Source organism: Microplitis demolitor, chromosome 7 (assembly GCF_026212275.2).
Source record: "Microplitis demolitor isolate Queensland-Clemson2020A chromosome 7, iyMicDemo2.1a, whole genome shotgun sequence".
In the NCBI taxonomy this organism is placed as follows: Eukaryota; Metazoa; Arthropoda; class Insecta; order Hymenoptera; family Braconidae; genus Microplitis; species Microplitis demolitor.
Genome location: NC_068551.1, coordinates 2,155,795 through 2,171,522, shown reverse-complemented (window position 1 = coordinate 2,171,522; position 15,728 = coordinate 2,155,795). Strand labels below are relative to the sequence as shown.

The window sequence follows — 15,728 nt, the reverse complement described above, 5'->3', positions numbered from 1 at the left end:
GGTGATAATCCGCCATATGGTGGTTGCTTTTGAAAGTGATAATGATAACGAATTGCCATAGAAACGAATAGCTAATCATTTGATCAATTAATCGTTTATCGGATGAGGATTTGCATTTCTCTTTTACAGTTACATTATTTTTTAACCCTAGTGCAGATTTAAAGTGTACGGTACACTGGCACACTTTACGGCTTAACTTACATTTCCTGTCATCTCTTTGTCACTATTTTTTATATCGTCGCCGTCATTAACATACGCGTCAGGTATTTTTTATTGTTGAGATACTGCAGGTAGAGAATTATGAGGAGATTATTTTATGTTGTAGAGTATATAATGTATATGTATTTATTGACTGAAGTATGGATAAATTTTGTTTGATGTTCTCATTAGCATATGACTGCTCTCAGGAGTCATGAATTTTCGAGTGATCGGGTTTTGCATTGATACGTAAACACATATGCTGAATATATAAAATATCTAAAAGGATTCGGCGACATTCTGTGACGAATTATGTGCGATAAAATTTATTTATTGGGGATCGATGACGGGAAAAAAATGTTTCATTTATTTTTTTTAATAGAAATTTTTAATCAAATTATTTACGTAATTTGTTTTAATAAATTTATTTATTTTTTTTAAATTATAATTAATTTATTTAAGTAATTTTTAAATTAATGAATTTTTACAAATTTCTGTAATTAATTTTTTTCTGGAAATTTTATTTTGATAAAATTTTTAAAAAATTCTGTAGATAATTAATTTGAAAGATTTTTTTAATTAAATTATTTTTAAAAAATTCTAATAAATTTATTGAAGAAAATTTTGAAATTAATCAATTTTTTTTAAATTTTATTGTTAATTAATTTAAAAATTTTTAAAAATAATTTATTTAAAAAAAAAAAAAAATAAATTCATACAAGATATTTTTTAAAAATTCTGTAGTGAATTTTTTTGAATAAAATTATTTTATTTTGGTAAAATTATTAAAAAATTCTATAGATAATTAATATGAAAGATTTTTTTAAATAAATTATTTTAAAAAAATTTTTATAAATTCATTTAAGAAAATTTTGAAATTAATCAATTTTTTTAAAATTTTACAGTTAATTAATTTAAAAATTTTTTTAAATAATTTATTTAAAAAAAAAATAAAATAAATTCATACAAGAAATTTTTTAAAAATTCTGTAGTGAATTTTTTTGAATAAAATTATTTTATTTTGGTAAAATTATTAAAAAATTCTATAGATAATTAATTTGAAAGATTTTTTTAATTAAATTATTTTTAAAAAAATTCTAATAAATTTATTGAAGAAAATTTTGAAATTAATCAATTTTTTAAAAATTTTATTGTTAATTAATTTAAAAATTTTTAAAAATAATTTATTTAAAAAAAAAAAAAAATAAATTCATACAAGATATTTTTTGAAAATTCTGTAGTGAATTTTTTTGAATAAAATTATTTTATTTCGGTAAAATTATTAAAAAATTTTATAGAAAATTAATTTGAAAGATTTTTTCAATTAAATTATTTTTAAAAAATTTTAATAAATTCATTTAAGAAAATTTTGAAATTAATCAATTTTTTTAAAATTTTACAGTTAATTAATTTAAAAATTTTTTAAAATAATTTATTTGAAAAAAAAATAAAATAAATTCATACACGAAATTTTTTAAAAATTCTCTAGTGAATTTTTTTGAATAAAATTATTTTATTTTGGTAAAAATTTTAAATAAAATAAAAAAAATTCTTACATAATTTCTATTTGTATTATGATGATAATTACAATTATATCAACAGTTATAATTATAATTTATAATTGTTTGTTTAGGATGACTATAAAGATTTTAGAACGTGTGAACAAAGTGTTAAAAATACGTAACACTAATTACAATAATAAATTAATGATGTAAAACGTGTATCGTCTAAAAGGTAAAAAAACTTTCTCCTCTCACGTGGAACACAATCGCAACGCAATACCCATGTTGCGCTTCAGGTAATAAACAATTAAAATAATTTCCATAAATAACATTTCGAGCAGATTAAACACCTAAAGAGTAACAAAAAAAATAAAATTAGTTCATCGAACTCTTGCACAAAAAAGCCATTTGTCGCTTTACCAAAATTCAGCTTCCAATAAAATATATTCCATGAAATCGAACCCGTTTGCCATCATCGGTAGTTCGCAATAAAAAATGCCCGAAATTACACGAAAGATTTGCCCAGAGGCGTAAAAAATTTTCGATCAAATAAAAAAACCCTTTTTTTTATTTTCACTTCAACATAACGATTCGCTCCGATCCCGTAATTTATCGCTCATGGGTTAACCGTCGCAATTGACAGCCAGATGTGTCCTCGTGTCTTACAAACCCTAAAAATAAATTTTTTGCATCAAATTAAATTTAAAAAACATACTACAAAATAATATATATATTTTCTTACATAACATTTATATATTTTTGTTCGGCGGCGTGAGAAGTGGGTTAGCCGTCTAATATCACCTCCACTCCTTCATATTTTTCGCATCTTCTCATGCAGCAACTTTATAATGTCCAGCATTTCCCAGGATAAGGATACGTTCTGCTGCGTTTAACTCACGGGACTGCATCACGAAATACCTTTCCCTCTTTTGCAGTACACCATTCTCCTCAAAACTGTACACATATATAAATATATATAACTACTATTCCCTATTGTATGCAACAAACAAATAATATACATATGAAAACTTACGGAAGCGAATTACATTCTCACAAATGCATACCTTGAAAACTGAACCCTCCTTCTAATATAAAACTACTTCTGACAAATAATTACACCAACAATTAAATAAAACAATAATGAATAATAAATCAATGTAAAAGTCCAACGACCCTTGACCTTTGGCTCTAGATCTCTCCCCAGTGTGATCGGACGCCTTCGCTTAAAGATTTAGATTTTATTAATCCAGGCTATGGGCGTAAGTCTAATAATGATAATGGTAATAATAAATAGTCGGTAGTATTTTCTAGGACTAGGATTTGTTGAGTTTCTAGTTCTCGTGTTTCATGGAGTACCAGTAAGCCATAGAGTGTCTGTAGGTGAACGGCTGATCTAGTCATCTCTTTCTCTAGATCTCACTCTCTACCTCCTTAATATCACCTCCTTTTCCTTCAGAGAGTTAACTTACACTCGGAGCGCACGAGATAGGACGTTAAATCCTCGATTACCTGTTGGAGTTACGGAGAATCGACTCTACAATTCTATACCTGTATATACCACCTTATTTTCTCTCTCTCACCCAGTCGGTTTATTCCTTCTTCCACTCCCCTTGTGCTAGAGGCCACATACCTCCTTACGATGCAGTGTGCGCCTGTCCATCGCCTTGCTGACACCGGCTTGGAACTTTTACCTGGCTACGAGATTTAACTTTTAGTATTTTTTTAAATTACCTCCAAATGTGCCCAAATAATATCAAGTAGTTGATCAATAACTGCGAGGATCTGTTGGATTTTGGTACAAAAGTGAGGATGAGGTGACTGATGACCCGGTGAGTTATGATTTCGAGTGAACACAAGTGTAAAAAATCCACAAATTTCGGTTATTTACCAATTGATTTTTTAGTGATAAATTTAAGTTGTAAGATATGACATATTTCTGACATTCCATGCTCGTGACGTTCCGTTTTATAACGGGAGTTTTTTATTCTGTGATTAAGACTCTGGGACAGGAGGCCATGGAGTAGCGGCCGAGAGACAGTTAGAATCAACGTGCCGTTAATCATGTCCTAGTGTCTAGTGTCTTGCCATCAGATCAAATGAAAACGAGTCTTCTTTGTATACCTCCGCGATGGTAATTTTATTCTAACCAGTAATCATGATAATAATTATAATATCACTAGTATAGGGATGAATGCAGCAGGAAACGATGTTTTCACTTCGAACAGTAACCTCAGCCCCGAAAAATGTAATAAGCGACCTCGAGATTTCAATGCCTGCATGTGTCATGTCCAGGTTTCAAATGAACGCGATATGGACCAGTTCAGACTAGACTAGTGTTCATAATTATAATTACAGATTACTCATGTGCTATTGAAAAAAAAAATATTTAAAAAAATTACACTTATAGTTTTTTTAATTTTCTACATGTGCATTTTTTTAGTTTTTTTTTTTTTTAAATTAGTGTTGAAAAAAAAATTGTTAATTATCTGGTAACTTCATAACCATATTACTGATTATAATTACTGTTTAAAAATATATATAAATATATATATATATATTTTTTTTTTCATAGCTTTGTGTATAATTATTTTTATACTGAGTGTAAAAATCAGTCATGGTATTTCCTGCTGGATAATTTAATGCATAACATGACGGTAACGTGCCAGGAATTAACAACGAGGCTACAGTACGATAACGGATTTTATTTATTTTTTTTTTTTTCTAATAAAATTTATTAATTCTGTGTACGTAAGCTCGGCACTTTTGTTGTATTCTGTATCAGAGACTCAGGTAAATTTGTTTTATAACGGCGTAAAATTTAAACAGTAGATTATTTTATTGTTCCGGTTCGGGTTAAATAAACCAGTGATAAAACAAAATAAGTTTATTGTAATCTCTTACAATAGTAAGTGAGAGTCTGAGACGCATTTCTGACAGTCGGCTTACATAATATTCCCTTTGCACTTGAGTTCATCTAAGATCGAGTAGAAAGTTACGAATATTTTTGTCGGAGAATTTGTAATTAAAATTTTTTTTTTAAAATTACTTTCGCCTTAGTCATTAACTATTCGTGATTTATCTCAGATAAAATATGTTACGAATGGTTGAAAAATTAGTTGGAGCCTCTGCCTGAGTATAAAAATTATTTCCCATGTTGGTATTTTTTCTGGACTTGACTAGAAAGTTTTTTATTTTGTAAATTTAAATCAGGGATGAGGATTTAAAACTAATAGCAATCCGCAAATGGGCTGGTAATTTCTAACAACTTTTATCACGATTCCGTGGTCGAAACCGGTAGTCCCAAGTCGACCACAAATTTCCTTATTGGCAACTCATAACGCGACCTGTAATTATGAGTACCTTCTGTTTACCTTTTTTAGTTAATGTGTAATGGAGGTACTTATATACTTTTTATCAAAAGGTGACAATGAGGATTTTCATATGGATCGCATTGCTGACCTCGAGTGTGAGAGGTCAAGTGATAAACCGAGCGCCGCATTTCATCCATGGAGGGGACATGTCACGCCTGGCAGTTTCCGAAGGAACTCTTCCAGGAGCTGCTGTTTACACACTCCTAGGCGAAGATCCAGAGGGTTCTAAATTACATTACTCGATCAGTGGTGAATATTTTACAGTGAATAGAGACAATGGAGTAGTCACGCTGCGTAAATCATTGGACCGTGAGGCGCAGGATCTTATTGAAGTTATAATAAGTATTACAGGTAATTTCGTTATTTCTCAACAATATTATTTTAGTTTTAAATGCTGTGGTAAATGCAGTCCATAGTAAATGGAGTATGTTGGCCATGGATAAATTACTATGGCCGTAGTAAAATTGATAATCCAGCTGGAAAATTTGATCTGATTTTAGTCTTGGATTGTATTTGGACTGATTGGTCTCTTTGAATTTTTATAAAAATTTCAAGATGTTCTTGATCTGGACAATCAAAGACTAAGAACAATAACAGGCAGTGAAAGTCTGATTTTGATCCAAAGGCGACCAAAAGCAGACTAAAAATTATTGAAACCTGAAAATAGTTTAAATAAGGGACAGTATGGGCAAAATTCATTTGAATTTCGCGGTAATTAAGTACAAGTAAAAAGTAAAATTGAATAGAAATAATTAAAAATTTTTAACTGATTTAAAACAGATCAAATTTTTCTGGTCATAGTAATTTTCCATGAGTTTATTCAAATTTCTGCAAGAATGACCAACATGACCCGGCTTCACTATGACACAGCATTTCAAACAATATTAATTTTTTCTTGATTGTGTTTAACTTTTTTATTTGTTTAGATGAAGGCGTAGCTGGTTCGGAACCGAACACAGTGTCTCTAAGACGCGAAATAGCTGTGCTAGATGAAAATGACAACCCGCCAATGTATCACGGGCGTCCTTACGCAACGCGAATTCCCGAGAGTGCTAGCGTTGGAAGTCTATTACTACCAGAGGGTACTGTCACGGTGACTGATCGTGACGGGGGCGTAAACGCTGACGTTGATGTCAAGTGCGTGCCAGCTTCCACTGACGATGATTCTTGCACTGTTTTCAACGTCACGACTGAGAAAATAACTGAGGGAAAGTATGACGTGAAGATAAGTGTCTTGCGACCGTTGAATTACGAGCGACGTAGCTCATATTTGATTACGCTGTTGGCTACGGACGGTGCCAGTGATCCTGGCAAGCGATTGCAGGCCAAAGCGACTGTTGCAGTTGATGTTCTGGACGTCCAGGATCAGCCACCGATTTTTCTAAACGCTCCTTATAGCGCGGCGATACCGGAAAACACTTCTCCCGGATACACGGTAATGACCATAAGAGCTCGTGACGGAGATACTGGTCAGTCACGCAGCGTCTTGCTCACTCTCGAGGGTGATGATCTTAATCACTTTGATTTAAAAACTTCTAAGGAAGGAGATATTACTGTGGGCACATTAGTGACCACGGAAATTCCGCTGGATAGAGAGGAGTCGAGAATTTTACATGACGGCGGAATTTATACATTTCGTGTACGAGCTACTGAGTTAATTAACAATGAAATTCCTGCTGACTCAACGGCCTCGGTCGTGACGATTGTCGTCAGAGATGTTGATGATCTGTCGCCTAAATTCAGCGATGACTTTTATAATATCAAAGTTCTGGAAGACATTGGCGTGGATACGCCGCTACCAGGTCAGATTTTATAAAACTTTTTATTTAAATAATTTATTCAACTGCTAATTGGGTGATTTCTTACAGGACTCAACATGGTAGTAAGTGACGATGATGTTGGAGACAACGCCAAGTTCCGTCTGGCTTTGCGAGATGCTCCAGGGTACCCAGGAATCAGCAGAGCTTTTTCAGTGACGCCGGAATTCGCTCAGGGTCGTGTGCCGGTTGTAATAAAAGTCCGAGATCCTCAAGTTCTTGATTACGACGTAGACGATCCTAGGAAACGGGAATTAGAGTTTGACGTAACCGCGTCAGTGGGCGATCGTGTAGCGGCTTTCTCTCGAATCCATGTAAGTCTGCTGGATGCTAATGATCATGCGCCGGAATTTACTCAAGCGGTTTACAAGCTCTCGGTCCGCGAAGATTCAAAACCTGGCGCCAAGTTTGGTGATATCGTGGCGATGGATCTAGACAGCGGAGCTTATGGAGAACTGACTTATACTCTACGGGGATTCGGAGCTGATAAGTTTAGAACAGATTCTACAGAAGGGGGAATTTGGGTGGCGAAGCCGCTGGACTACGAGACCCAGAAGTCCTATTCTTTGACGATGGAAGCTCGTGATGGGGGTGGAAGAGTTTCTACGGTGAATGTTTTGATCGAACTGGACGATGTTAATGACAACGCGCCAGTTTTTGAGCAGAAAGAATACTCGCGAACTGTTCGCGAAGGTGCGACTAGTTTTGAACCCCAGATGTTTGTTCGCGCCACTGACGTTGACGGGCCAGCGCATGGAAACGGAAAAGTAACTTACTCGATAAGTCATCACAATGGAATGACCGAAGACGTTTTCAAAATAAACTCCGAGACTGGAGAAGTGATAATGAACTTACCAGCAAAGTCTGGAGACACTGAACGAGGTCTCTACGAACTAGACATCCGCGCTACTGATCACGGATACCCTCCGTTGTATTCCGAAGCTAAATTACTAGTGCGAGTTGGAGTTCCAGGTAACCAGCGACCGGTTTTCCGAGGGAACTTCAAAGGCGGACCGCCTGGTCCCAATAGCTACCGAGCAAGACTTCTAGAAAATGCTAGTCCAGGTACGGAAGTCATTAGAGTGATTGCCAACGACCCGGATGGACGAGACCAGTTGATCCAGTACTACATTGCGTCGGGAGCTAAAGACAATTTCGTAATTGATTCCAGTTCAGGAATTATCACCGTCTCACCTGACGCGCGCCTGGATTTGGATGCCGGGGGTGATAAGTATGAAGTTATTGTCTATGCCGTGGATTCGGGAACTCCAGTGCGAGAAACTGCGACCACGACAGTCACTGTGACTATTCTGGATGTCAATAACAAGCCTCCTAAATTCAGCAACTCAACTTATCTGGTCTACGTCTCCGAGCGCGCGGCTATTGGAGATTCCGTGCTGAAAGTTACCGCGACTGATCCAGATTCTGATTCAAAATTAAAGTATTCAATCGTAGAACCCATTAATGCCGTTGATAAGACTGGAGTCGCGTTAAAAAGCACTTCTCCATATGATTATAAGAGTGCGTTCAGAATAAACTCGACTAGCGGAATGATTTCCGTCAACCGTGTCCTAGATTATCAAGTTGCAGCTGTTATTATTCTGACCATTCAAGTGGAAGATGTTAATGCCATAGTAGATAAAGATAAACAGATAGATAAGACTGAAGTTACTATTTATATCCAAGCGTTCAGCGACGACAACCCGATTTTTTTGAATTCCGGTTGGTCTGCTAATAATCCAGTGATCCGCGTCACTGTTCCCGAAGAGCAGCCACTGGGCACTACGTTACTGATGCTCTCCGCCAAGGAACTCAGTGGCCACCCGGTTCAGAGGTTTGAGTTGGTCAGAGAAGACGCAGATGACAGTTATGTAAATGTCGGTGTGCAGAGCGGAAACATTGTGCTGAGCAAGCGGCTGGATTACGAGTCTCTGGGTCAGAAGTTTATAAAATTCAAAGTTCGCGCCCTGGCTCTCGATTACGACATCACTAGAAGAATGTCTGAGACGACTGTCATCGTAGAAGTCCAGGATACTAATGACAATAGTCCAGTATTCACTCAGAAAGATTACAAGGTATCGGTTCTTGAAGATTCCAAGCCGGGAAAAATAATTTTGAACATCAAAGCTATCGACATGGACAGTTCTAATACCGAGCAAGAAATAAGAAGGGGTTTCGGAGAAGTGAGATACGCTCTTACTGGAGAGAACGCAAACTTGTTCGAAATAGATCCGATGGGCGGAAATATTCAGATCGCAGAGAACACGGCTCTGGATCGCGAGCGACAGTCGGTCTTGAGGTTCTACGTCATCGCTTCCGATATGCCTCAAGGTGGCGCTGAGCAGAAAACTACACGAGTCCTTGTCACTGTTGATGTCCTGGATGTCAATGACAATGCCCCGAGTTTCCTGCAGTCTTCTTACACAGCAGTGATTCCCGAAAACGCTCCCATGAATGTCAGTATTGTCAACATCACCGCCACTGATCCGGATGAGGGTAAAGGCGGCGAGATCCATTTTGAAATAATCGACGAAGGCGAAGCCAATGGGCTGTTCAAGATAAATCACAAGACGGGAGAAATATCTTCGGCGAAAAAGCTCACTGGCAAAGGAAGAACTGAGCCCTATATGATGCGAGTCAGAGCCCAGGATTCTGGTAATCCTGTTTTGCATTCCGACGTTTCGCTGACTTTGTACATCGGCGACGTTGTCAGTAATGACGGCGTTCCTCTGTTCATACGCCCAACGTTAGATGAGATCGCTTATATATCAGAAAATTCAACAATCGGTAGCCCAGTTTTCCAAGTAGTCGCTTCAGATCCCGACGATCCCAATTTGCCCAACGGAAAAATCACCTTCAAGTTTCTGGAGGACGGAAATTTCGGAAATGACGCCAGCGCTTTTCGCATCAACGGAGACACGGGATTGATAACCACCAGAAAATTGTTGGACAGAGAGGTCAAGGACAGTTATACTCTGATTTTGATTGCTCAGGATCTAGGAGATCCGCCTCAACAAGCGTCAAGAGTATTGCAAGTAATCGTCAACGACATCGACGACCACAAGCCGCATTTCAAAAGAAGTCTGGACAGTCCGCCCATAGAACTGAGTATTCAGGAAGAAGTTCCCGAAGGAACCGTCGTCGGAATGATCGAAGCAATCGACGAAGACGTTGGGGAAAACGGAATGATCGACTACGTAATCATTTACGGCAACGAAGGCGGGCTTTTTACAATCGAACGTCTAGATAACAATTCCGCGGTGATAAAAACCGGCGGCCGCATAGATCGCGAAACCTCTGCGCGGCATTTGATTACAGTAAAGTGCTATAAATATCCCGTTCAAAAGTCTGATGTGATTCCTAAGCCTTACAATCGCCAAGATCCTTCTGAAAGACAGGTGATGATCAAAGTACTGGACGTTGACGACAATAAGCCGCGATTTATGAAAGATAATATAACTATAGGTGTAAGATTAAATGTGCCAATAGACACGAGTCTCATTACCCTTGAGGCCTATGACGAAGATTCAGAAGCACTCCCCATTAATTACGCAATGGGTCAAGTATCTTTTACGTCACTTGCCGAGCCTTCGATGGCCAAGAAAAAAATCCCGTCTTACTTGGCACTGAATCCCGCGACCGGGGAGCTAAGGACGACTGGATCTCTAGCCGGATTCTCTGATGGGTTCATGGAAATACCGATTACCGCAAACAATTCTAAAATACCCGGCAGAGATACTAAAGTAACTCTTAGAATATTTTTGTTACGAGACCGCGATATGTTGAAATTCGTGTTCTCTAAGCCGCCTGCTGAGGTAAGAAAGACTCTAGAAGACTTCGAGAAAGCCGTACAACAAGCGTTGTCTCTCCCCATCACCGTTAACGTCTACGACACCCAGTTCTATTCGAAAGACGACAACAGCCTTGACTTTTCATCGACGAGTTCCTGCTTCCAGATGGTAGGTCGCGAGGCCTACGATCTAGAAGAGATGAAGGCGCTCCTTCGTGATCCGAAAAATGATGAACTTAAAAAAGTATACGAGAAGTTCCACGTCGAGAGAGTTCAGCATTGCGCAGCCACTGTTGCCAGAGCGGACGCTTCTATGACTCAGATGTGGGTGCTGGCTATCGCGGCTCTCGTTGGTCTTGCAGCAATTATTTCCAGCTGCACGCTTTGCTGTATGCATTCCAAGTAAGAATTTACTATCTGTCCTCAATTGCTTAATTGCTCGACAAATATCTGCATAATACTAATTACCAATGAGCAATTATTTACTTTTTCCAGGTACAAAAGACGAGTCAAGCATGCGCGCATCCGAGAACAGACCCGTCCGCCATTGAGTTACGTGTCCTCAGGACCCGGGATGGTCAATGCTCACTCTCACACGACTTTGGGAACTCTGGGTCCCGGGACCATGGTCACGCTGGGTCCCCATGAGGGTCCGTATGAGTGGGGTGCGGACACGACTCTCTACCATCCCAGTACTCTGTCCAGATCATAGATTTCTGTATAAATTTATCTATAAGTGGTGCTAATAATTTTTATTATTTTAATTGAAGATAAGTTCCAATTAAGAACATTCTCAGACAGCGCCCCCACTTTTTAAAAATATTCAATGACCGCTGAGATAAATTTTTAAAAAATTAATGACAGTTGACATCAATTAGGAGTTAAATGAAATTTGGTAATAAATTTGACATCCAAAATTATAATGAAGATTTTACTGAAACTTATTTCCAAATTTCATTTGACTTCTAATTGATGTCAACTGTAAGTAATTTTTAAAAATCTGTCTCGGCTTTACTTCACTTTTTTTTAAAATTAATTATCAAAATTTGAATACGGTCACTATAATTGAGTCATTGAATATTTTAAAAAGTGGGGGAGGGGGGCACTGTCTGAGAACGGCCTTAAGAATTAAAAAATTTGTACATTCAAACGTTAAGTTACGTTTTGTAATATATATTATAATATAAAACTAGTATTTAATTTAAAAATAGATATATGACGTTATACACATACATAGATATATATAAAAGAATGTATATTTTACAATATTTATATAAAGATAAAAAATTATAATGACGTCTTTGAATTATTGTGATAAATTAAAATTAGGAATTGCCTTCTATGAAAATGTCAAGGTGATAAAAACATAACATTTATTTGTTGTTTATTTTTTGACATCGTTTGCCTGCATTGTATTTTGAAATTTAAAAAAAAACGTACATGCATCGCTGAGGTGTTTTGCGTTCAAACATCAGAATATAGAGAGCTGATTAACGAATTAACTCGAACATCTATAAAGTGAAATGGTTAACCGCATTTATGATTACAATTATAGAAACATAAATCGTGAGCTTTCACTTTTGATTGGCCAAGGTCTGATTCTTCATGTTTAGATTTTTCTTAAGATTATTTGATAATTAATCTATCGCTACCAGACCGTCAGCTAGATTTTGACTTTCAGTGAACGGTTTTGACCCCGTATTATTTTTCAGTTCTTCTGTTCTGTGGTTCAAAAAGTTTCCAATTTTGTCTACTGCCGGTTTCTCATTTGGCATTTCCACGAAACTTTCCTGCTGGCTAATCAACGGAGAATGTTTTGGCACGTCTGCTTCATATTTGAATTCTTCGATCGCCGACTGGTCCGTAAGATGTTTGGTGATGGTATCAAAGGGTGACATGACCTTCTGCGCAAAGATTTGCTTGTCTTCGGTAGTCATAGCCTCGGATCTTTCCAGCACATCATTTCTAAAGTAAACAATAAATACATAAATATATAAGTAGATAAATAAATATATATATGTATGGATATTTATATTAATTTTTTATTTATATTCATATTATTTTAGAAATTGCGTCACGACACGATGACATTTCGCGTTGATCATCCGTCCTCTTACTACACACGCTAGATTACGTTTTCAGTGAAAGTCATACTCGCTTATTCTATTAACGAGACAACGTCAAACAATAATAACTATACATATATATATATATATATATATATATATATATAGGTATATGTGTAAGAAAATAATTCCAGAGAAACTTTTTTTATAATTCGACTAATTGCAGTATTTCAACTAATCGTCGAAAAAATTTCTCTACATAATTACATTGTCCTAAAAATCGAGATAAATATTTTAAAAATTTCTAATTACATTAGTATAAGCTGCAAAAAATTTTCAAAGCGCGCGCGGATTGAATCTGGAGTGTGCGTATTTATTTAATCCCAGAGTAGAATTCACTCCGAAGAGGAATTTATTTGAGATTGAAACTCCGGGTCTTAGTGAAGGCGGATTTCAAAAAAATCCAGATCAACCCTAGAGAAAAAATTCCGTGTTCAGAGTGAATTTTTCTAAAACTCTAGGACTCAGTGAATTTGGATTTAAATTAAAATCCATTTACCCTGGAATTTTTAGAGTCCTAATTACAAATTACCTGTTGAGTTTAGATTTTTTTCTTGGATACAAATTAAGATGAAAAATCATTTGTTTCTTTTCGTCTTCTTCAGACATTCCAGGCTGGCTCGCAGGCATGGCAATCAGCGGAATCGGTGTGACGGGATTATTAGCATAATATCTATTAGCGCGGCCAAAAGTTATCGGTCTCCTAGACTCTGAATATTCTTCGCCGGACATAGCAGGTCTAGGTCTTGAAGTTTTTTTGTTCGGCTGATCATTGAGATCCGTGATCGGATAAATGTCCAGCATGACACTGAACGGTTTTGGTTTCCGTCTTTTTCCATAGCTACCAGAGTAAACTCCATTGTCGTTTGACTCTGCAGCAGCGGGTCTATTTTGCATCATAGGCCGGTAAGATTCCAGATAAGGATTGTAGCGGTGGACACCCGATGGTGAGAACCTGGACATGAATCATCAGATGATTTTTTTATTTATTATCACAAGAAAATTTCAAACAAAACAAACCTGACATTAGCAGGAGCAAGAAGATTTACATCAGCAGGATAATTAGGTTTGTAGGGGTAAAAAGGGTCATGACCTATAGCCAGATGTGAAGTTTCGTCTTCGGTTTCTTCGAATTCTTCCGAATCGGCGTGCAATTCTGACCGGTCGCTATTGGCCACCAGACTTCCCATCTGATGATAGTCATATTTATTAGGATTCATATATACGCCGCTGAATTTGATCCCATGCTTAGAAGTCGCCGGGTCATTAGTTATATATTTAATTATCTCTTGAATATTTCTCGAAGGATACGGATACCGATACTGCGTAAGCTGAGGGAATTTCAACCGCTTAAATGACGAAGGTTGCGGTGTTTTCAATTCAAAGTGAAAGGGCGTCGGCTTAGATTCCTCGACTTGACTGGCTGGCTCTGGATGGTACCTGTTACAATAACAATAATTACCTCGAACAATAAACAAATTAATTATCTCATTAATACTCACATCTGTCTTACGCGATAAACAACCGCGTGGTTGTTAACAATCTCTTTACTTTCGATCTTTTCCTCAACGTCATCGTCTTCACTGTTTCTCATTCTCTGTCTCATTTTGAAATTTTCTAAATTTTGAGTTCTCATTTCCGGTAGCTCCAAGTCCCCGCTTCTTCCCGTGTTCAACGGTTTCGTGTCGACGAAAGAAATATTCCCGTCGTAATCAGATCTCTCCTGTATATCCGACACCAGTCTATCAACTTCTGGCTCCGCGGTTGTTGTCTTCTTTAAGTAATTTGGTTTTTTTAATGGATTTTGAAGTATGTATGCATGCTTCGTTTCCTGGCTGACTTTGCTGCTGGCCACTGCGCCGGAAGCGAAGTCATAAATGAAAATAGCCGCCTGAAAAATAAATGTATCTATAAAATGACAGGTGTTTTTTTTCGAATACCCATCACACAAAAATTACTGAATATTTTGAGAAAAAATTTGAACCATAGACTTCTGTATATTCGCTTTAGTTTAAAATTTTGATTTTTTTGCTCAATCAAAAAAATTTCTCAGAATTTTTTCAAATTTTTTTACCCAACTAAAAAAAATCATAAATTTCAAAAAAAGTTTTTTTTTCAAAATTGTCGTTTCCAAATGTAATTTTTAAAAAAAATTATTCAATTATTTTTAAAAAATTTTCTCATTCAGAAGCGGGCGGGATCTGCTGATAAATTCAAAATTGTAGATCCGTGAACTATTAACTCGCTCACCGGCATTACTTTTTAATAAATTAATTAAACACCGGATTATTTATTTAATCAGACACTTTAATCACACATATTACAGTGTCCAATGTATGTCAAAGCACTGTTACCGCCCTATATGTGAAGCATGCAGAAATCTTATACTTAGACAATTACTATCATTATTTTTAAGCCACTTCGCTCCGCATCGCTCACCAGAATACCAAGAGAAAATTTTTATATCTCATAATCACTTTAATTAACACTCTATTACTTCTATACTAATTAACAATCATCAAATTCTGCGTGCAAACAAATTGGGCAATGAATTTTTTTTTTACTCAATTTTTAGGTCTAAGAGGACAAAAAATTTTTTAGCGTCTCTCCGCTAAATTGCGGCTCTGATACGTAATCTAAGTGTCAAAAGCAATGCAATAATTGTTCGCTAGATGATAATAGATCGATAATTACCAGTATTACTGCAACGACAGCCATAATTCCAATGACAACTTTCTTAACAACTGGTCCGTACTTATTGTTACTGTAATATTCTGATCTGTCAGAGTAAAGTCCGAGCTCGGAGCTGCTAATTGCCGATCTGCGACCAGTTTCGAACATTCTTCCGAACCTTTTTCACACACGAATCATACTCAAGTGTACACTTAATTAATTACTATGTGAATTTTCAATTAAAAGTAATT

At 36.3% G+C, this 15,728-nt stretch overlaps 2 protein-coding genes across 4 annotated transcripts; one reads left to right on the top strand and one right to left on the bottom strand.

Annotated features, from left to right (window-relative positions):
• Nucleotides 1-3,355: 3,355 nt before the first annotated feature.
• LOC103571029 (cadherin-23) lies at nucleotides 3,356-11,974 on the top strand. 3 transcript variants are annotated; one of them, XM_008548997.3, is made up of 5 exons: nucleotides 3,356-3,529; nucleotides 5,122-5,422; nucleotides 5,998-6,873; nucleotides 6,940-11,080; nucleotides 11,174-11,974. In XM_008548997.3, exons 2-5 carry the CDS (start codon nucleotides 5,128-5,130, stop codon nucleotides 11,388-11,390), a joined length of 5,529 nt encoding a protein of 1,842 aa, XP_008547219.1. In that variant the 5' UTR covers nucleotides 3,356-3,529; nucleotides 5,122-5,127; the 3' UTR covers nucleotides 11,391-11,974. The 3 variants fall into 3 exon arrangements, with proteins under 3 accessions (XP_008547219.1, XP_008547218.1, XP_008547220.1); XM_008548996.3 differs by having other exon boundaries at nucleotides 3,356-3,831; XM_008548998.2 differs by lacking the exon at nucleotides 3,356-3,529 and adding an exon at nucleotides 4,478-5,046.
• A 156-nt stretch (nucleotides 11,975-12,130) lies between these two features.
• LOC103571028 (uncharacterized) lies at nucleotides 12,131-15,716 on the bottom strand. The gene is made up of 5 exons (XM_014442480.1): nucleotides 15,499-15,716; nucleotides 14,307-14,695; nucleotides 13,825-14,244; nucleotides 13,337-13,759; nucleotides 12,131-12,643 (listed from the first exon to the last, which is right to left on the bottom strand). Exons 1-5 carry the CDS (start codon nucleotides 15,643-15,645, stop codon nucleotides 12,316-12,318), a joined length of 1,707 nt encoding a protein of 568 aa, XP_014297966.1. The 5' UTR covers nucleotides 15,646-15,716; the 3' UTR covers nucleotides 12,131-12,315.
• Nucleotides 15,717-15,728: the final 12 nt, after the last annotated feature.